The sequence below is a fragment of the Cryptomeria japonica genome, chromosome 8, assembly GCF_030272615.1.
Source record: "Cryptomeria japonica chromosome 8, Sugi_1.0, whole genome shotgun sequence".
In the NCBI taxonomy this organism is placed as follows: Eukaryota; Viridiplantae; Streptophyta; class Pinopsida; order Cupressales; family Cupressaceae; genus Cryptomeria; species Cryptomeria japonica.
The window spans coordinates 556,389,057-556,409,872 of NC_081412.1; the positions used below are offsets into that span (position 1 = coordinate 556,389,057).

General features: G+C 33.1%; 2 protein-coding genes across 2 annotated transcripts; both read right to left on the reverse strand.

Annotated features, from left to right (window-relative positions):
* Positions 1-6,480: 6,480 nt before the first annotated feature.
* Positions 6,481-7,050, reverse strand: LOC131857791 (probable receptor-like protein kinase At3g17420). The gene has a single exon (XM_059210516.1). It carries the CDS (start codon positions 7,048-7,050, stop codon positions 6,481-6,483), a length of 570 nt encoding a protein of 189 aa, XP_059066499.1.
* An 8,339-nt stretch (positions 7,051-15,389) lies between these two features.
* On the reverse strand, positions 15,390-20,466 carry LOC131067096 (G-type lectin S-receptor-like serine/threonine-protein kinase At4g27290). Its single transcript, XM_058002032.2, has 4 exons — positions 19,670-20,466; positions 19,514-19,573; positions 16,769-16,834; positions 15,390-16,682 (listed from the first exon to the last, which is right to left on the reverse strand). The coding sequence occupies exons 1-4, from the start codon at positions 20,298-20,300 to the stop codon at positions 15,553-15,555; spliced, it is 1,887 nt and encodes a 628-aa protein (XP_057858015.2). The 5' UTR covers positions 20,301-20,466; the 3' UTR covers positions 15,390-15,552.
* Between the last annotated feature and the right edge of the window lie 350 nt (positions 20,467-20,816).

Below are 20,816 nucleotides of genomic sequence, written 5' to 3' on the forward strand. Positions count from 1 at the left end.
AATGCGAGGAGAGAGGAATGCAAGGGATGAGTAATAATGTTAATAAACAAATTCTATGTCTATGGTTATTATGAATTGAACTACTTGAAAGCATTGGCAATTAGTATACAATGTGTACACAAGGTCTATGACAATTAAAACCAGGGACCAAGTAACCGGCTTAATTTGAGAGCACAACCCCTTAATTACATCTTGGTTGCATTGGTAGTCGAGACTAATATACTTATATATAAAAATTAAAATGGTTTAAATGGTGAATCAAGGTTATTAATTTTGTTGCAATGTTCATATTGGCAAATGTCCTTCAATTTGCGTTTGACAATGACATCAAGATTAAATTTATGGCTAAGTTATAAAAAATTATGCTTAGACCTACAAATACATAAGGGAAATCTAATAGATTAGAGTAAGAGTCTATTCACCATAGTGAAAAGAGTTGATTGCAAACATATTGTTATTATATACAAATCACTTATTGTTGACAAATAGGGATAGATTTAGTAGGAATAAACTAGGAAAATATTGGCTAGCATATAAACTAAAACCATAATGTAAATTCATATTTTAACATTGTTATAAGTTGACACTTTAGGTAATCTACTTCCGATTTTGGACTATAGGCTTCATAAATATAAGAACCGTAATATTCAAACTATCATGTGAACTAAGGTAAGGTACTACAGTTGTATCAAATTTTATCGTATGATTATATAAAAGGAAGTTATCATTTATTTCACCATGATGGAGTTGACAAGCATTTTCAATCATGTAGTGTATCATTTATTGATATATTATTTTTAATAGTGAATATCATAATGAAATTATATGTAGTGAATGTGAATATTATATGATCAAGGAACTATATTAAGACAAGAGTGTGAAGTTTCATTGTAGGGTAAATGAAATAAGAATAATTTAGCATATTATAAATACTAAAATCATTGGGTGTGATCTTGATATGATGATGATTTAACAACTATGGTATTTTCTTTATCATAAGGATGACCTAGGAATCAATCATGCATAAGCAATATTATGACTAAGGTGTTAAATATTTTAAGGTCAAAGTTGATCATGTGGTCCCCTTGAAGATGAGATGATGTCTTATATTCTAAGTATAATACTTGGTATCCTATTATGGTGGAATCATGTTGGGAGCCTTGTCAAGGCTATCCCATTATTTTTGTTACATTGAAACGATAATTGACTACTCCTTTATAAGGACATGTGTACTTTATAATATCCCTTTCTTAATTACAATCAAGAATGCCTAACAACCTTGTACCTAGGTATACTTAATTACAGTAGTAAGGGATCCTAACCTTGTTACATTGTACTTAAGGGAATTGGTTAATCTTATGAGCTAGCCAAATAAAAAACAACATGTTCTTGCTTAGAATATAACTTGTAAAATGTGGTATTTAAGATTATAATAATATAAATTCTTCCATTATGGCCTAGTGCCTTAGCCTAGTGATAAGTATATGGTTTGTCTGAACTAAGGTAATCTCAGGTTGAGTGATGAGGTTATCCCCTAGGTTGATAAAACTAACCTTGGGACATTCAAGTTGCTTTATGAATGATAATGGGAGGACTTAGAGTGAAATCCTCAATATCCTAAAAGGGAAGTATTATAGTATGGGTTTGTAAAATATAAACTAGTTGGGATTCCACAACTATTATTATGTGTTATTAATTAACAAAACCTTGGTTATGGGAATGTGTGCATAAACTTTTCACCAGTTGAGATAAACTTTTCAAGAGAACTATGTTTGACTTTGATCCATTTGGAAGAGGGAACATAGGTAGTCCTTGGGTGAAGGATGCCCTTATGACCTCAAGTTCGTAGGGGTAGGGTCTTGCAGGGATAACTCCAAGGTTCGAGGTTGTTCCTAACTTGTTGATCTTTCCTCTTTAGTAGGCTTCAAATGAGGTCAAATAGGCATTAGAAGATTATGAAAGACTTAAGAAATCATTATAACTCATTTTTAATATATATATCATGTTTTTGAATGATGAGTTGATGAAGTGAAAGGGTTGACTACCTTATAGTCTATTTGCTAAACTATTGAGTAAACATCATCTTATGTTGGATCCAACTGATCTTATGCAGTTGTGTGATTTAATCCTACACTTATAAGATTTTGAGAATATACTCCTAGAACAACCAATTATGATCTATTTGTTTTGAATTAGGAACCTCTCTTCTAGTTATAGTGCTAAGCCTAGTACGGGTGTTGACTTTTATAGCAACGAATGGAGATATGACCCTACAAGGGCATAGGTAGAGAAGTGTATTCCTCTAGCACGTAGCCTAGTCCTCTCTATCGAAGGTGATCACTGAAGGATAAATCATATGGCCCACTTAAGTTACGCTTATCCGCTCAGATTGACAGTTGTCAAGGAGTGTACTATGCTAGTAGACTATCAGTTGTACAACCTAACTTTATCAGATGGTTTTGGCCACTTGCATGCAAGCGAGGGATACCCCACATTTATCTAGGGTATTCGATAGATTTTACCAGGAGCATGTAGGCCTATGGGCTAGTTGCATGTCGATGATGGATGTCCTTGTTTCTTAGTCATCCAATGGACTACAAGGAAGGGAATTTCTAATGAAGAAAAGGTAGATAATAATTGGACTGTAGCCCCCATATAATTTGGGCATATATTAATGTGAAAGTGGTATACTTGACTTTGTTAGGATGAGAATGTGCACTCAGTGTAGTATGAGATACATGGAATCCTAATGTCACTTGCTTGTTGGTGTACAAGATCAGGCTAAAGAATGTCTCATGGTGTAGTGCACAATGCACTGATATTCTTTTATTTGGGATACACTATAGAAAAGTGATAGTTATCCATCATGGATATCTTAGTCCCTCATTGTGTATATGCTAGTCACTATGTATGTGATACCTACTAAAGCTAGTCACTTTATATGAGTGGTGTATGTTGAAGTTACTCCCTATTTATATGTAACTTATGCTAGAGATTTTCACTGTGTATATGACATGACCTAGAGTTATTCATCGTGTGTGTGATGTGTATGAGGTATCAACCATGTTTTTATGGGAAGAGTGCTTGAGTCACTCTCTATGGAATTGGGAATTTTGGAAGGGTGTTATCCCTTGTGTAATTGTGTATGCGTGTACACTACTTGAAGGCAATTAGATATTTCTTAATTATTGGTGGGAATTTTAATAAATAGTCTTGGTTTAAAGAGAGATCAAAGATCTCATACAAGAGAAGAGAATGAACTCCCTCTAAACTTCAAGGATGAACTATGAAGCCTCTAACTTCCCTCAAAGGGATACATAGGTAGGGTAATTAAGAATGAACCCTTGAGGCTTAGGTCTAGGTCTAATGGGGATCCTGACTTCAAGATCTTACCACCTTTGAGTACAAGATTTAAGTGGTGATGTAGGTTTGCTACCACTTTCGTAATCAAATAAACTATGAAGATAGAACAAGAAGCTTGGTTGATTAAGTTGGTACTTGTGAAATTAAAAAAAAAAAGTAGCAATTGAAGGGTGGTTGTTACACAATATTCATTCTTAGTGAGTAAGAAAATGCTAACAAATTAAAAAATGTAAGTCCCTAGTTTTTTTATCAACCTGCGAAATTGATTTCATCCCAACAATTAAAAATTAAAACTATACAACACATACAATTACAAGAATAAAAAATTAAACCAGATTTAAAATATTACTTAATCTTTGAATGTTAATTTCTTTAATTGTTATAAAAGTTATATGATTTACATTATTTACCAATAAAAAATAATTAATAAGTACCTTATTTTAAAATGGGAAAAATAAGAACTTCATCATTCATTTCATTAAAATAGAACAATACTAAATAAGATAATAAATTCAATTTAAAACTGAAAAAACAAATTTAAAAATGGAAGGATTTCCCTATATGTATTAGCTAATTCTATGCATATACATCACTAATATTTCATGTTTTTGGCCATTAGCTCCACATAAAGTCTTGGTTAGAGATAATTTTTTTAGAAAATTACCACTAAAAAATTCACCTATGCTCCATAGACTAATAGATAGTTTAAGAAATAGAATACCATATAAATTGTCTAAGTCGCTCTGGTACTTAGTATAATAAAATGACATACAATTTAAAAATAAACCTTATGCTATAAGGTTCAAATATCATACTATCCTCAATCTCCCATCTCAAAAGAGTTTTCTTTAGTATCTTCTTTAATCATGGTATTGAGTAACCTCACAACATAACTCATATCAGGTCTATCTTCCTTGTTTAGCTCAACACATTTGAGGGCTAATTTTTCCATAGCCAAATCATCCATGAGATCACACTCATCAAAGCCTTCCACTTTCATCCTTTCATCCAAAGCTTCTTCTAAACGATTACAAACCATCATATAACATACATAGTCTGGAATAGGGAATTGGCTTGAGCCTCATACTTACAGGCCATTTCTTAAGAAATTTTTGATTTAGCAAATCAGTTTGTACTGCTTATGCTTATTGGTCTGAGCAGTTGCATGCAAAGCTTTTTGATGATGATTTGAAGGTCTATCGACTTGGTGTGAACCCTCATACATCTTTTTTACCTTTCAAATGATATAATAATATAATACTACATAAATACATTTTGGCTTCTTTAATGTCTTCCATGTTGCACTATGAATGCTACTAACTTATATATATTTAATTTAATAATATATATAAAACACACTAAGAGATATCCTTCGAAGTGCCCATTTTTAATATTTCTTCACCTTATAATAGGTGCCTCTAGATGGATCTCTCAACATATATATATATATATATATATATATGAATTACTCTTCACTTCACTTAGAATTTTACTTAGTTATACACCATAATAAATATAATTATTCTACCGAAAAATGAAATATGCCTCACTATGCAAAAAATTTATAACAACATTTTATGGCATTTTTGGAACATCCAACTAGCACACTTATAATAGAAGATGCAACAAATGTGTACCCTAAAAAATATAGCCAATAGAATAATAACCAAAATAATGGAGATTATTTTGCATTAATTCCTTTAAAACTTAACAATTCAAATAAAGTACAATAATATGAAGCCTACAAACTATTGCCATGCCCTTTGCATTTCTTAAGAACTTTACACCAAATTTCACATGAATTTTCTCCCAAAAGTTTGGTAAACAAATATGAACATTTTATGTATATAATACAATAATGCTTATCTCATGCAAATGATTGATATTCATTAATTTTTCTTAGAGTATGAAGTTACAAAATAATAAGTTCTAACATGAGCTTTCATGTATGTTTGTTTTACATTTTTTTGAGTTAACACATGGTGGAGAGTTAAATTGGAGGACTATATAAAGAAGAAAATGCAAGGGATAATATTATTTTGAAGTTCTTAAATCAACAAAATAGCCTCAACAAACTACAACACCACCATCAAGGATAATATCATCATATGCGTGTAGTATGAATGAAATTGTCACCAAAAAGAGCTTAATCAACTCTCTATTTAATGGCATATGTATGGGAAATAACCCTTTCTTAGAAGCATGTTGTGAAGTGGCATTTCCCCTTTCAAATTAATTCATCTTTCACACTTAATAGTCGTTGATGCAATTTAATATTTTTGGAACAATTACTTATTTAAAATTACATATTTAACTACTACATCGTCACATTTTAATTTAGAAGTTTAGGACTAGTGATTTTCCTAGAATTAAGTATAACACAGAATAATGTAATACACAATTTTCATCATCTATTTTATCAACATAAAATAACTCACTTACCATTGTATTAGAGACAATCAAATATTTATCCATAGAGTAACCAATATTCATTCTTAATGAATAAGAAAATGCTAACAAATTTTTAAAAAAACAAGTCCCTATATTTTTATCAACTTGCAAAATTGATTCCATCCCTATACAACACATACAATTACTAGAATAAAAAATTAAACCAAGTTTAAAATATTACTTAATCTTTGAATGTTAATTTATTTAATTGTTTTAAAATTTATATGATTTACATCATTTACAAATAAAAAATATTAAATAATTATCTTATTTTAAAATGGAAAAAATAAGAACTTTAGAAAATACCATAATTTCATCGTTCATTTCATTCTAATAGAAAAATACTAAATAGCATAATAAATTCATTTTATAACTGAAAAATAAATATTTGGAAGGACTTCCCTTCCATGAAATAGCTATTTCTATGCATATAAATCAGTAATATTTCATGTTTTTTACCATTAGCTTCACATAAAGTCCTGGTTAGAGATAATTTTGTAAGAAAAATATCATCATAAAAATTCGCTTGAGCTCCATAGATTGATAGCCAGTTTAGGCAATAGAATACCATACAAATTGCCGAAGTCGCTTAGGTACTTAGTATAAGAAAAGGATATACAATTTAAGAAAATTGTTATGCTATATTGTTCAAATATCATACTATCCTTAATCTCCCATCTCAGAAGAGTTTCCTTCAGTATTTTCTGTACTCATGGTATTGAGTAACCTTACCACATAACTCATATCAGGTCTCTCTTCCTTGTCTCGCTCAGCACATTTGAGGCCTAATTTTGCCACAGCCAAAGCATCCTTGAGATCACACTCATCAAAGCCTTCCACTCTGAGTCTTTCGTCCAAAGCTTCTTCTAAACGATTACAGGCCATCATATAACGTACATAGTCTGGAATATGGAACTGGCTTGAGCCTCGTGCATTGTCAACATGCTTCTGCCCTGTTATCACCTCCAACACCACAATACCAAAGCTGTAAACATCATGCTTGTAGGAGAGCTTGTGGCTGAGACAATACTCTGGAGCCCAATACCCTCTAGTACCTGCTATTCTATCAGTTGATCTGTGGGTTCCTTCCCAGTCCACATGCCTTGAAAGCCCAAAGTCTATAATTTTCACCTCCTTATCCTTACTATCCACCATCAGATTCTGAGGTTTGATATCAAGATGTATGATGTTATTGAGATGTAAGAATTCTATTCCTTCAGCTATACTTGATATCATCCTCAGGCATTGCTTCCAATTCAGAGAAACCTGTGAGCAACTTCCTCTCAAGTACTCATCCAGAGTGCATCCATCAACATATTCATACACCAAATAAAACGTGTTTTCTTCAATACACCATTCAATTAGAGAGACTAAATTTTTGTGCTCCTTACCTTGCAAAAGTCTCACTTCATTCTCAACAAATTTCTTGCTGTCTCTGCCTGCACGTTTTATTTTCTTTATAGCCACTTCTTTTTCTTTCAAATTACCCTTAGACACTCTTCCAAAGCTTCCTTCCCCAATTTCGTACCTTTGGGTACAATAGTTTTTCATTTGAATTATCTGACCATGTGTGAGGTTTGTAATGATGGGCAGTGAAAGACTTTAATCTAATTGTTCTTGTTCTTCCTCCTCCTGCTCTGTTCCATTTCCGGTTATAGTTTCTGATTTCGGTGCCACCCAATTTTCAGTTTGTCCATTTTCTATAGCTGTAGAAGATTGAGGAGGTGAGGAAGCTCTATTGCAGCAGCCATAGTAAAAGATAATTATTGACAACACTAGGAGCAGGATTGCAGCGGCTGCAGAGAGAAGAAATAAGACACCAATTGATCAACAACACTAATAATAGTTCAACTCTGAGATGGATAAATGTTTGGATCCTTACCAATCGAAAGAGAAACTTTCAATTTTATTTGTCTTTTGTTATATTTGTGCTGGTTCTGTTGTGTACTTAAGATGGAAGATATTATAAAATTCAATTAGTTCCAGGTGTTAGGCTAGCGGAAAATAACAATCTGGACAGCAGATGAAAAAAAAGAATGGAAAGAATGGCAATCTGAATATAATTTGTATTCCAATAAAAAAACTGTACATTCAAAATAAAATAAACAAGCAGATATAAAGAGGAGGCAAAAACAGTTGTAAACTGTTATACAAAACTGCCGGAACAAAAAAACCTAATAAATAAACTAATGAAAAATTAATCTAAATAAAACTAAACCCGTGAAGAAATATTAACATCCCCCCCTTAAACTGAAGGGGTTAAGCCAAGCATTTCTCTGAACTTCTCAAACTTTTCTCTGCCCAAAGCCTTGGTAAGAATATCTCCTGGTTGATCTGCAGTGAGGCAATATTTAAGGTATATGGTGCCATCTTTCACATAATACCGAATCAAATGAAACTTTGTATTGATGTGCTTGGTGTGATCATGAAATACTGGATTTTTAGCCATTTTGATAGCAGATTGATTGTCAACGAAGAGTGGAGTTGATGAATTTTGTGGTGTCTGCAAGTTTTCAAGAATTCTTCAAAACCATAAGATTTCCTGAGTTGCTTCAAAGGCGGCCATATATTTAGCTTTGGAAGAAGAGGTAGCTGGAACAGATTGCTTTTTAGATCTCCAAGAGATGAGAGCAGATCCAAGATACATTAAATACCCGGATGTAGATTTTCCATCTGTAGAATCACCTACATAATCAGAATCGGAATAGCCAACCAAAGAAAATTGGTTTGTCTTGGAGTATTTGAGCCCATAGTGTTGAGTACCTTGCAAATAGCGAAGAATGCGCTTAGCAGCTAACCAATGAGTTTCTCTAGGTTGTTTCATAAACCTTGAAAGAACTCCAACAACAAAAGAAATATCCGGACGGGTAGTTGTAGCATAAATCAAACTACCAACAAATTTCCTATAGATAGTTGCATCAACCAATGCTGAAGGGTCATCTGAAAAGAGCTTAAGATTTTGCTCCATAAGAGTACTAAGGGGTTTACAATCAGCCATGCCAAACTTATGCAAAAGTTCACTAATATATTTTTGTTGGGTGATAAAAATAAAATGAGGTGTTTGAGTTACCTCAATACCCAAATAGTAATGAAGATGGCCCAAATCAGTCATATCAAAACCTTGCTTCAGTTGTTCTTTCACATTTTGAATATTATTCTCATCGGACCAGTGATAAATAAATCATCTACATAAACAATAAGATAGACAGTAATCTTATCAATTTTTTTAACAAAAAGTGTGGCATCATCAAATTCAAAATGCTGGAAATTCAACTTTAAGAGATACTCGGTAAGTTTTTCATACCAGGCTCAAGGAGCTTGTTTCAAACCATATAATGATTTGATAAGCTTGCATACTTGATGTTCTTTTCCATTGACTACATACCCATCTGGTTGAGTCATATAAACTAATTCTTTGAGATCACCATTTAAGAATGTTGTTTTAACATCCATTTGGTGAATTTTCCACCCATATTGAGCTGAAAGGGCCAACAAAGCACGAATGGTGGTCCATTTTGTTGTAGGTGCAAAGGTTTCATCATAATCTATCCCTTCCTTTTGAGCATAACCTTTGGCAATAAGTCGGGCTTTGTGTTTGTCAAGTGTACCATCTGCTTTATATTTATTCCTGAAAATTTACTTGCAGCCAATAGGTTTACAACCAAGTGGAGGATCAACCAACTATCATGTGCCATTTTTCAAAAGAGCATCATACTCATCTTGCATAGCTTTCCTCCATACTGTAATATTTTCGGCTTCATTATAGGATGATGGTTTAGAGTCAATTATGAGATTGAGTTCACCAATGGCCTCCAAGTTATCTGCACTATTGGTTTGAGCTTGGAGCCTTGCTTTGTAAGAGCTTCTTGTACCTGTTTTACCTATTTCATCAGGTCTTAAATCTTTCAATGTTTGTTGGACTTGTTTTGCCCACTTATGAGAAGACTTTGGTTGCACAAAAGATGTGACCATTTCATTACTAGATGTTGTATTAGTGGTTAATAGTTTAGAGAGTTCAAACTCATCATGATGGGCTTCTTCTTGGTCATTTATTGATGGAGCAATGTGAATTAGATCACTTGGAGATATAGATTCTATATGTGGAATCTCACAAGAGTTTTCTATCAAAAGAGACAAATTTGTAATTGTATCAAGCTGTTTGAATTTACATTCATCATTTTCAGCAATGTTGGAGGTTTCAACAAATACAACATCACATGTAATAAAGAAAGTTTTGTTGACTTCATCATACAACTGATATGTTTTGGAAGATTCTGAATAACCAAGAAAAATACACTTAATACTGTGATGTTGTAACTTACTTATTTTGTCCTTGGGAATTAAAGCATAGCAAGTGGAACCAAAAATGCGAAGATGTTCAACAGAAAGAGGATATCCAAACCACACTTCATATGGAATAGATTGGTGTAATGCAGATGATGGAGATCTATTATGAAGATAAACTGCAGTTCTTGCTGCTTCAGCCCAAAAATGTAATTTGGTTCCTTTAAAATATAACATTGCACGAACCATATTCATGATAGTTCTATTCATTTGTTCAACAACACCATTTTGTTGAGGATTACCTGCTGGAACAGTAAGATGATGTTGGATCCCATTTTGACGTAGATAGCCCTCAAAAACTAGAGAAGTAAATTCTCCACCATTATCTGTTCAAAGAGTACCAATTTGAGATTGAGCTTGTTTTTCAATCATAACACGTAACTTTTTTAAAATTTCAAAAGCTTCTAATTTTTGCTACAAGAAATAAATCCAAGTCATGCGACTGTAATCATCAATAAACAACATGAAATACTTAGATCCTCCCATAGAATTTACTGGTAAAGGCCCACATAAATCAAAATGAATAAGCTACAATTTTCTTTGTGCTCTCCAAGTGGAGCGAGGAGAAGAATTTCTATGTTGCTTGGCAAGAATACATGCTTCACATTTTTCAATTGTTTTAGGCAAAACAGGTAAGCCATCAACACCATGCTTTTGCAAGATATGAATGTTATCATAACCAATATGCCCAAGTCTTGCATACCATAAAAGAACAGGAGATAGACTACCTTCTTCAGTAAGATATGCAAAAATTTTAGAAAAGGAAGTGCCATTTAGTTTTAATAATCTCACATCCTCACATCCAATGAATACAATTTGATTATTTGATTGTTTTCTAACAACAACTTGCCCATCTTTTAACAGAATAGAGTAGCCTTATTGTCGAATCAATACTAGTGATAACAAATTACATTGCAATTGAGGAATAAACAATACATCATGAAGCATAAAGTCTGGAAGATTAGGCAACTTAAATCGAACAGTTCCTTTTCCAATAGGTTTGAGACTTGATTTATCAGCTAAATAAATTGGACCACATGCACTTTCATGAAATTCCTCAAAGTAATCACGCCGAAATGTCATATGTTGTGTGGCTCTAGTATCTAAGATCCAAGAATCATACCATGAGGAATTAGATGAAAAGTCAAAAACAAAAAGCACATATTGATCACCATCACTATCACAAGCAAATTGGGTTGCTCCTGGAATTTTATCATCTGAATGTTTATCATCATTATAAACTTTTGTTTTATCTTTTTGCTTAAAAGTATTTTCTTTAAAACTTTCTATCTTAACCCATGACAACTTGCATTCATGTGCTTCATGACTTCCTTTTCTACCACATCTTTTACAATATAAATGTTGCCTATCATTTTGATTATCATTTTTCCTCCATTGACCTCTACCATTGCCTCTATCATTATAACCTCCTCTTGAAGAGCTCTTATTTAGAGGTTTTGATTGGTGAGCAAAATAAACATTTTCATTAGTATTATCTATTTTCCTTCCAAAAGCTTTTTCACGTTCAACCAACTTTTCAACTAATAAATCAAAAGTAATGGTTTTCAATTGGTTACTTGCTTGAAGGGACTCTAGATAAGTAGAATGTGTTGGAAGGAGTGCCTTAATAAAAGCAGTGAGATAAATATCAACTTTCCCACCAGCAACATTAACATCTTGTTTTATGGCTCTAATTTCAAAAGCCAAACTCATAACATCACCATTTTTTAATTCAAGATTGAACAATTTTAATTGTAACTGAATAAATTCTAATTTTGAATGAGAATCAAATAAATTTTTTAAATTGTCAAGGGCTTCCCAAACAAATTTGCATCCCTGTATATGACGATATACATCTCCATTAACTGAAGCTATTATCAAAGCCAAGGCTTTTGAATTTTTATAATTCCAAATTTCTTTTTCTTTAACATTTGTTGGTTCTGTAGGTTGGGTATCTCCATCACATATTTTATACCATAAATCATTAAAAATTAATGTATTTTCCACTTTTCTATGCCATTCCAACCAAGTATCTTTTCCAGTTAATATTTCCCCAATCAATGAAACAATGGACTGCATTGTAAATTGAAAATAAATGTATATAGAATTTGAGAGTTTGCAAATTTATACGATTGCTCAAAATCTCTTGCCAAACTTTACCAAATATAACAAGATATAAAATTCTTCTACAAATAAATAAATTGATTTCACCTGAATCAATTTTTGTTTCCGTATTTTGATTTTGTAGAAAGCTACAATATTCAAATGCTTCACATAAAAATATACTCCAAATTCCAAAGCTTTGATACCACTGTTAGGCTAATAGAAAATAACAATCTCGAATCTCTATTAGCAGCATATAAAAAAAAAATGGAAAGAATGGCAATCTGAATATAATTTGTATTCCAATAAAAAACTGTACATTCAAAATAAAATAAACAAGCAGATATAAAGAGGAGGCAAAAACAGTTGTAAACTGTTATACAAAACTGCCATAACAGAAAAACCTAATAAATAAACTAATAAAAAATTAATCTAAATAAAACTAAACCCATGAAAAGATATTAAAACCAGAACCATAAAGTAGGAAGAGAAAAAAATTGCATTAGGCCTTAATAATGATATATAATTTATTAATCTTTGAGGAATGGAATAGATAGTATTTCCCAAGTACTTAAGTTAATCTTTGAGGAATGGAATAGATTGTATTTCCCAAGTATAAAGTTTTGATGAACTTTCTCTTATGAATATTATAGATGATTATCTATTAACTTCGAAAGCCAGTTGAACAAACAGACTGTTTAGCTCAAAAAGAACGGAGGCTTTATCCAACTATAGTGATAAATCTGCTTAAACAAGAAATTCGGGTTTCTGTTACCCTGAACGATCTTTTTGTTCAAAACTTTTCTCACAAGTCTGATTTTATGTTCGCCCTGTCCTTTAAACAATGGTGATTAATTTTTTATAACAATTCTTAATTTTTTTTAGAGATAATTCATGATGTCTGATTTTAGCATTTTCAGATTATATTTGAAAATAATTTAAATAATTAAATATAATCTCTTTTTGAATGTGGATAAATTGAAATGCAGGCAACTAATTAAGAGATCCATAACTGACAATTTGACAGATCTAATACAATACTACTAATTATATTGAATTTTGGAATGACAGGTGTGGTAGACACATTAATATTACAGATCTAATACAATCCTATTAATTTTGGAATGACAGATGTGGTAGGCACATTAATATTAGCAGTATGTTAAGAGATGTAATTACACTAGTAGTAAGGAGGTAGTAAGGAGTGGAGTGTTAATGATATAACTGATTAAAAAAAATTACTTATTTTTTTCGATCAGTAAACGGCAAGGTCAAAATAATTTATATCTTTTTAAAAATATTTACAAAAGGAAAGTATTCGAATATGTGCAGATTATCAAAAATAATAAAGGGGTCAGATTGGAATCAACTCCTTACCAGAAAGAAGGCATTCAAAAATTGCAGGGTATGAAGTGTGTTTTGCAGAGTAGCAACAGCTGAAAAAGAAAAATAGTTACAGAAAATAACAAAATGTCACAAATTCTCCCATACACTATGCAGAAGAAGAGGAGGGAGAGCTAGTGGAGCTTGAACTTGAACTTGAAACCCCTCCGCGGCCACGTCCCCTGCCACGACCCCTACCTCAGAGACGGCCAACACCCCTATGTCGTCCTCTAGTACCTGCTCGGCCCCTACCACGAATTGGACTTCCACTTCCACCGCTCTCTGAAACAAGTTGAATATCTGGCTGAGGTTGACCAGACGGGATCACCGGATCCTGACCAAACGGGATCACCGGATCATTTGGCTCTAGGGGAGGGATGAAACCATTGCTAGCCGCGTATTCCTAGAACAGTTGCTCCCTCATGATGTCCTCTGGCTCTGGTTGAATGTTTATATATAAGAAATAAAATAATTTAAAATTAATATCTCATCGTATTACAAATTAAGAAGAGTAGAATAGAGTAGTGGGCTCTCTGGTCAAATGGACTCCTGATCAAATGCAAGGTTAGAATATTGTGGATAGGGAACAATTATCTTTACAATTGTCTCACATGTTAGAGTAGTTAGTTGATGAGAATAGGATGTGTAATGTCTTGTTTTCTATTGGGTTGTTGGCCCTTCTTATTCTGTAATTCTCTTTGTATTTAATGAATTTTTACCCCTCTTTTATTTTAAGTAGAGTGTCATAGACAGTTATTTCTTATAAACATTTTAGATGGAAATGAATTAATGAAATAAATGTAAAAAAGCAATGACACTCCTACAATCCTACTTAACACCTTGACATTAGGGAATGTTGTAGCTTTTTTAAGTTCATTTGTTCTTTCTTGGCTTTTCCTTTCCCAATCAATTCATTATTTCACCAAAAGCCACACTCCTTTTTTTCTCTTCCAAATTTTGAAAGAACTTTTATCAAAACAAGCCATTAGAAATTTGCTATGTTTATCCATTTCAATTAATCATCTCATTGTCAAGTTAAGATAAAAATTTGCTATGTTTATCCATTTCAATTAATCATCTCATTGTCAAGTTAAGAAAAGCTTCAGATTTTGCTTTCTCTTATCTTTGTTTAAGATCTATTAGACTTCCAGTTCTTATAAGCATTGTGGTCTCTTATAGGAAACTATTTGAAAGTACAATAGATAATTATTCAAATCTTTGAAATTGTTGGAAATAAGTTATATTTGAATTAAAGATGAGCTGATTTTATATAGGCTGGTGCTCTGTGAGTTCTTGTTGGTCCATGAAAAGCTACCAACATGGTATTAGAGTCAGGCAAGTCTATGAGTTATTAGAGTGACTTAAGGGGGTATTGGAAATAAGACACATCCGAACCAAAGATGGACTGATTCTATAGAAACCGCTAGCTCAATAATAGAGTTCTCTAGTAACAAATAAAAGATTTAAGGTTTGATTCCTAGCTAATCCATGAAAGCTCATTAGAAATGAATTTTTGCCAGCACATTTTAATCATCTCAATGAAAGTTAAGGTTTATAAAGAGTAGTGTTAGTTTGTTGTGCTTGAAGTTGAATTCAGTACCTGTAAGTTCTTAGTGTTTTGAATGTCATACTTTCTGGTTTCCTGACATTTCTTATGGCCTGATGATTTGCTGATGATCACTAATATTTCATGATTTTGACCATTAGCTTCACATAAAGTCCTCGTAAGAGATAATTTTGTAAGAAAAATATCATTATAAAAATTCGCGTGAGCTCCATAGATTGATAACCATTTTAAGCAATAGAATACCATATAAATTGCCTAAGTCGCTTAGGTACTTAGTATAAGAAAAGGATATGCAATTTAAGAAAATTGTTATGGTATATTGTTCAAATATCATACTATCCTTAATCTCCCATCTCAGAAGAGTTTCCTTCAGTATTTTCTTTACTCATGGTATTGAGTAACCTTACCACATAACTCATATCAGGTCTCTCTTCCTTGTCTCGCTCAGCACATTTGAGGCCTAATTTTACCACAGCCAAAGCATCCTTGAGATCACACTCATCAAAGCCTTCCACTCTGAGTCTTTCGTCCAAAGCTTCTTCTAAACGATTACAGGCCATCATATAACGTACATAGTCTGGAATATGGAACTGGCTTGAGCCTCGTGCATTGTCAACATGCTTCTGCCCTGTTATCACCTCCAACACCACAATACCAAAGCTGTAAACATCATGCTTGTAGGAGAGCTTGTGGCTGAGACAATACTCTGGAGCCCAATACCCTCTAGTACCTGCTATTCTATCAGTTGATCTGTGGGTTCCTTCCCAGTCCACATGCCTTGAAAGCCCAAAGTCTATAATTTTTACCTCCTTATCCTTACTATCCACCATCAGATTCTGAGGTTTGATATCAAGATGTATGATGTTATTGAGATGTAAGAATTCTATTCCTTCAGCTATACTTGATATCATCCTCAGGCATTGCTTCCAATTCAGAGAAAACTGTGAGCAACTTCCTCTCAAGTACTCATCCAGAGTGCATCCATCAACATATTCATACACCAAATAAAATGTGTTTTCTTCAATACACCATTCAATTAGAGAGACTAAATTTTTGTGCTCCTTACCTTGCAAAAGTCTCACTTCATTCTCAACAAATTTCTTGCTGTCTCTGCCTGCACGTTTTATTTTCTTTATAGCCACTTCTTTTTCTTTCAAATTACCCTTATACACTCTTCCAAAGCTTCCTTCCCCAATTTCGTACCTCTGGGTACAATAGCTTTTCATTTGAATTATCTGACCATGTGTGAGGTTTGTAATGATGGGCAGTGAAAGACTTTGATCTAATTGTTCTTGTTCTTCCTCCTCCTGCTCTGTTCCATTTCCGGTTATTGTTTCTGATTTCGGTGCCACCCAATTTTCAGTTTGTCCATTTTCTATAGCTGTAGAAGATTGAGGAGGTGAGGAAGCTCTATTGCAGCAGCCATAGTAAAAGATAATTATTGACAACACTAGGAGCAGGATTGCAGCGGCTGCAGAGAGAAGAAATAAGACACCAATTGATCAACAACACTAATAATAGTTCAACTCTGAGATGGATAAATGTTTGGATCCTTACCAATCGAAAGAGAAACTTTCAATTTTATTTGTCTTTTGTTGTATTTGTGCTGGTTCTGTTGTGTACCTAACATGCAAGATATTATAAAATTCAATTAGTTCCAGGAACCATAAAGTAGGAAGAGAAGAAAATTGCATTAGGCCTTAATAATGATATATAATTTACTTAAGTTAATCTTTGAGGAATGGAATAGATTGTATTTCCCAAGTATAAAGTTTTGATGAACTTTCTCTTATGAATATTATAGATGATTATCTATTAACTTCGAAAGCCAGTTGAACAAACAGACTGTTTAGCTGAAAAAGAACGGAGGTTTTATCCAACTATAGGGATAAATCTGCTTAAACAAGAAATTCGGGTTTCTGTGACCCTGAACGATCTTTTTGTTCAAAACATTTCTCACAAGTCTGATTTTATGTTCGCCCTGTCCTTTAAACAATGGTGAGTAATTTTTGATAGCAACTCTTAATTTTTTTAAGAGACAATTCATGATGTCTGATTTTAGCATTTTCAGATTATATTTGAAAATAATTTAAATAATTAAATATAATCTCTTTTTGAATGTGGATAAATTGAAATGCAGGCAACGAGTTAAGAGATCCATAACTGACAATTTGACAGATCTAATACAATACTACTAATTATATTGAATTTTGGAATGACAGGTGTGGTAGACACATTAATATTACAGATCTAATACAATCCTATTAATTTTGGAATGACAGGTGTGGTAGGCACATTAATATTAGCAGTATGTTAAGAGATTTAATTACACTGGTAGTAAGGACTGGAGTGTTAATGATATAATTGATTAAAAAAATATTTTATTTTTTTTTCAATCAGTAAATGGTAAGGTCAAAAAAAATTATCTTTTTTAAAAATATTTACAAAAGGTAAGTATCTGAATATGTCCAGATTATCAAAAATAATAAAGGGGCCAGATTGGAATCAACCCCTTACTAGAAAGAAAGCATTCAAAAATTGCAGGGTATGAAGTGCGTTTTGCAGAGTAGCAACAGCTGAAAAAGCAAAATAGTAACAAAAAATAACAAAATGTCACAAATTCTCCCATACACTATGCAGAAGAAGAGGAGGGAGAGCTAGTGGAGCTTGAACTTGAAGTTGAAACCCCTCCGCAGCCACGACCCTACATCGGCGTCGTCCTCGAGTACCTGCTCGGCCCCTGCCACGAATTGGACTTCCACTTCCACCGCTCTCTGAAACAAGCTGAATATTTGGCTGAGGTTGAGCAGACGGGATCATCGGATCTTGACCAAACGAGATCACCAGATCATTTGGCTCTAAGGGAGGGATGAAACCATTGCTAGCCGCGTATTCCTTAAACAGTTGCTCCCTCATGATGTCCTCTGGCTCTAGTTGAATGTTTATATATAAGAAATAAAATAATTTAAAATTAATATCTCATCGTATTACAAATTAAGAAGAGTAGAATAGAGTAGTGGGCTGTCTGGTCAAATGGACTCTTGATCAAATGCAAGGTTAGAATATTGTGGATAGGGAACAATTATCTTTACAATTGTCTCACATATTAGACATATTAGAGTAGTTAGTTGATGAGAATAAGATGTATAATGTCTTGTTTTCTATTGGGTTGCTGGCCCTTCTTGTCCTGTAATTCTCTTTTTATTTGATGAATTTTGACCCTCTTTTATTTTAAGTAGAGTGTCATAGACAGTTATTTCTTATAAACATTTTGGACAGAAATGAATTAATGAAATAAATGTAAAAAAGCAATGACACTCCTACAATCCTACTTAACACCTTGACATTAAGGAATGTTGTAGCTTTTTGAGGTTCATTTGTTCTTTCTTGGCTTTAACTTTCCCAGTCAATTTATTATTTCACCAAAAGCCACACTCCTTTTTTCTCTTCCAAATTTTGAAAGAACTTTTATCAAAACAGGCCATTAGAAATTCTACTTCTAAACCTAAAAATTTGCTATATTTATCCATTTCAATTAATCATCTCATTGTCAAGTTAAGAAAAGCTTCAGATTTTGCTTTCTCTTATCTTTGTTTAAGATCTATTAGACTTCCAGTTCTTATAAGCGCTGTGGTCTCTTATAGGAAACTATTTGAAAGTACAATAGATAATTATTCAAATCTTTGAAATTGTTGGAAATAAGTTATATTTGAATTAAAGATGAGCTGATTTTATATAGGCTGGTGCTTTGTGAGTTCTTGTTGATCCATGATAAGCTATCAACATGGTATTAGAGTCAGGCAAGTCTATGAGTTATTTGAATGACTTAAGGGGTGTTGGAAATAAGACACATTCGAACCAAAGATGGGCTGGTTCTATAGAAACCACTAGCTCAATAGTAGAGTACTCTAGCAACAAATAAAAGATTTGGGGTTTCATTCCTAGCTAATCCATGAAAGCTCAATAGAAATGAATTTTTGCCAGTACATTTTAATCATCTCAATGAAAGTTAAGGTTTATAAAGAGTAGTGTTAGTTTGTTGTGCTTGAAGTTGAATTCAGTACCTGTAAGTTCTTAGTGTTTTGAATGTCATACTTTCTGGTTTCCTGACATTTCTTATGGCCTGATGATTTGCTGATGATCACAGTAAGTATATATATTATAGATTGGTGAAGATGTACTGAAAGATTTCAGTTCCACAGTTTGTTGGAATCAAATTCCAAACTTAAAGCCCGCATTAAAAAGCCTATTGGCTAAAAATATTGTGAAAAATTAAACAAACCATTGAAAAGAATAAATTACCTTTGCTTTGGGAATTGCTGGGTTGAGTAAGAGGAGATTGAACTGTCGAAGTATTTCTATCTATACCACAAGACAAACAACAGCGTCCTCTGTTATAAGTGTTACTTTCATAGAATTCATAAACAAAGTTAGTTAAAGGAAGCTGAGGTAGCATACCTGTTTGATAAGGGACGAAGTATACCCTGTTCGCCCGTATAAGGTCCCGATTTGGGATGTTATTGAGCCTTATTATGTCGCTAATGTTGGACTGAAATTTTCTAGTTATCTTCCAAAGCGTACCTTTTGGAGGAACTGCATAAGAAATAGTTGAATGCCATCCAGGAATAGGGCACCCACAACCCAGAGCCAGATGTACCTTATCCCCTGTTTTGTATGTCCTGAACTGTTTTTCTGTCCATGCAGTATAGCTAAAATACTTGTCAGAAATCTCTCTTTCATATAAACCCACATCAGATGCTTGCACTGTATAATTAACCTTGTAAAAGAATCCCTCAACTCCCAAGAAATCTGAGCAAGAGCACTGAATTTTGGCCAAATAATTAGGCCCAATAAAGGGAGTAATTTCCTGGGTAGAAATGTTGAATCTTGATGCAACAGATTTGAGAGGTTCTGTGACATTACGGAGATAAATGTAAGCATCACAACTGCGAACAGATGAAGTAGAGCAATTAAGGGGTGGGAATGTTTCAGCCCAAGTTGAAGTGTAAAGCCAATCTGAAACTAAAACTGCTAGGAAAACAATGGCTTTTGAACAGTCGTTCATGTTTACAAGGCTTTTCCAAATCATCCATCTTAATGCAACCTTGTCAATTCAGGCTTTCGAGCTAAATACTTCGAATGTCTTGAAAGTTTTCTAGTTGACTCCAACTGTGATATACCTTAAAATCACCTATCAAGAAGAATTTTAAAAGTCCCATGTGCAGGACTCCATCGCACTTTGCAAGACTTTCTAAATACTGTGATTACTCTTGACCAATTTTTCACAATTAAATTATAACAAATAAACGAGATTAAAATCTGTAAACCTTTTATTTAAGAGTTCAGTTGTGAAATTATAAAAACAGAACAAGCCTCGTATTAGTGTTTTCAACTGTACAGGTCACATGTAAACAAATTCTATCACCGCAAAGAAGACTGCAGTTACTAAACTGAAGATAAAGAACGCGTTAAATTAAGCTGGAAAAAAAATGAAAAAAAAAAGTGTCGAAGTAAGCTATCATGAAAATTTCCCGTCAATTGCGGGCAGTCTAGCAGGCTATTTTGATTTTTTTTAGTACGTGAGAAATAATTTCCTCCTAGAAGA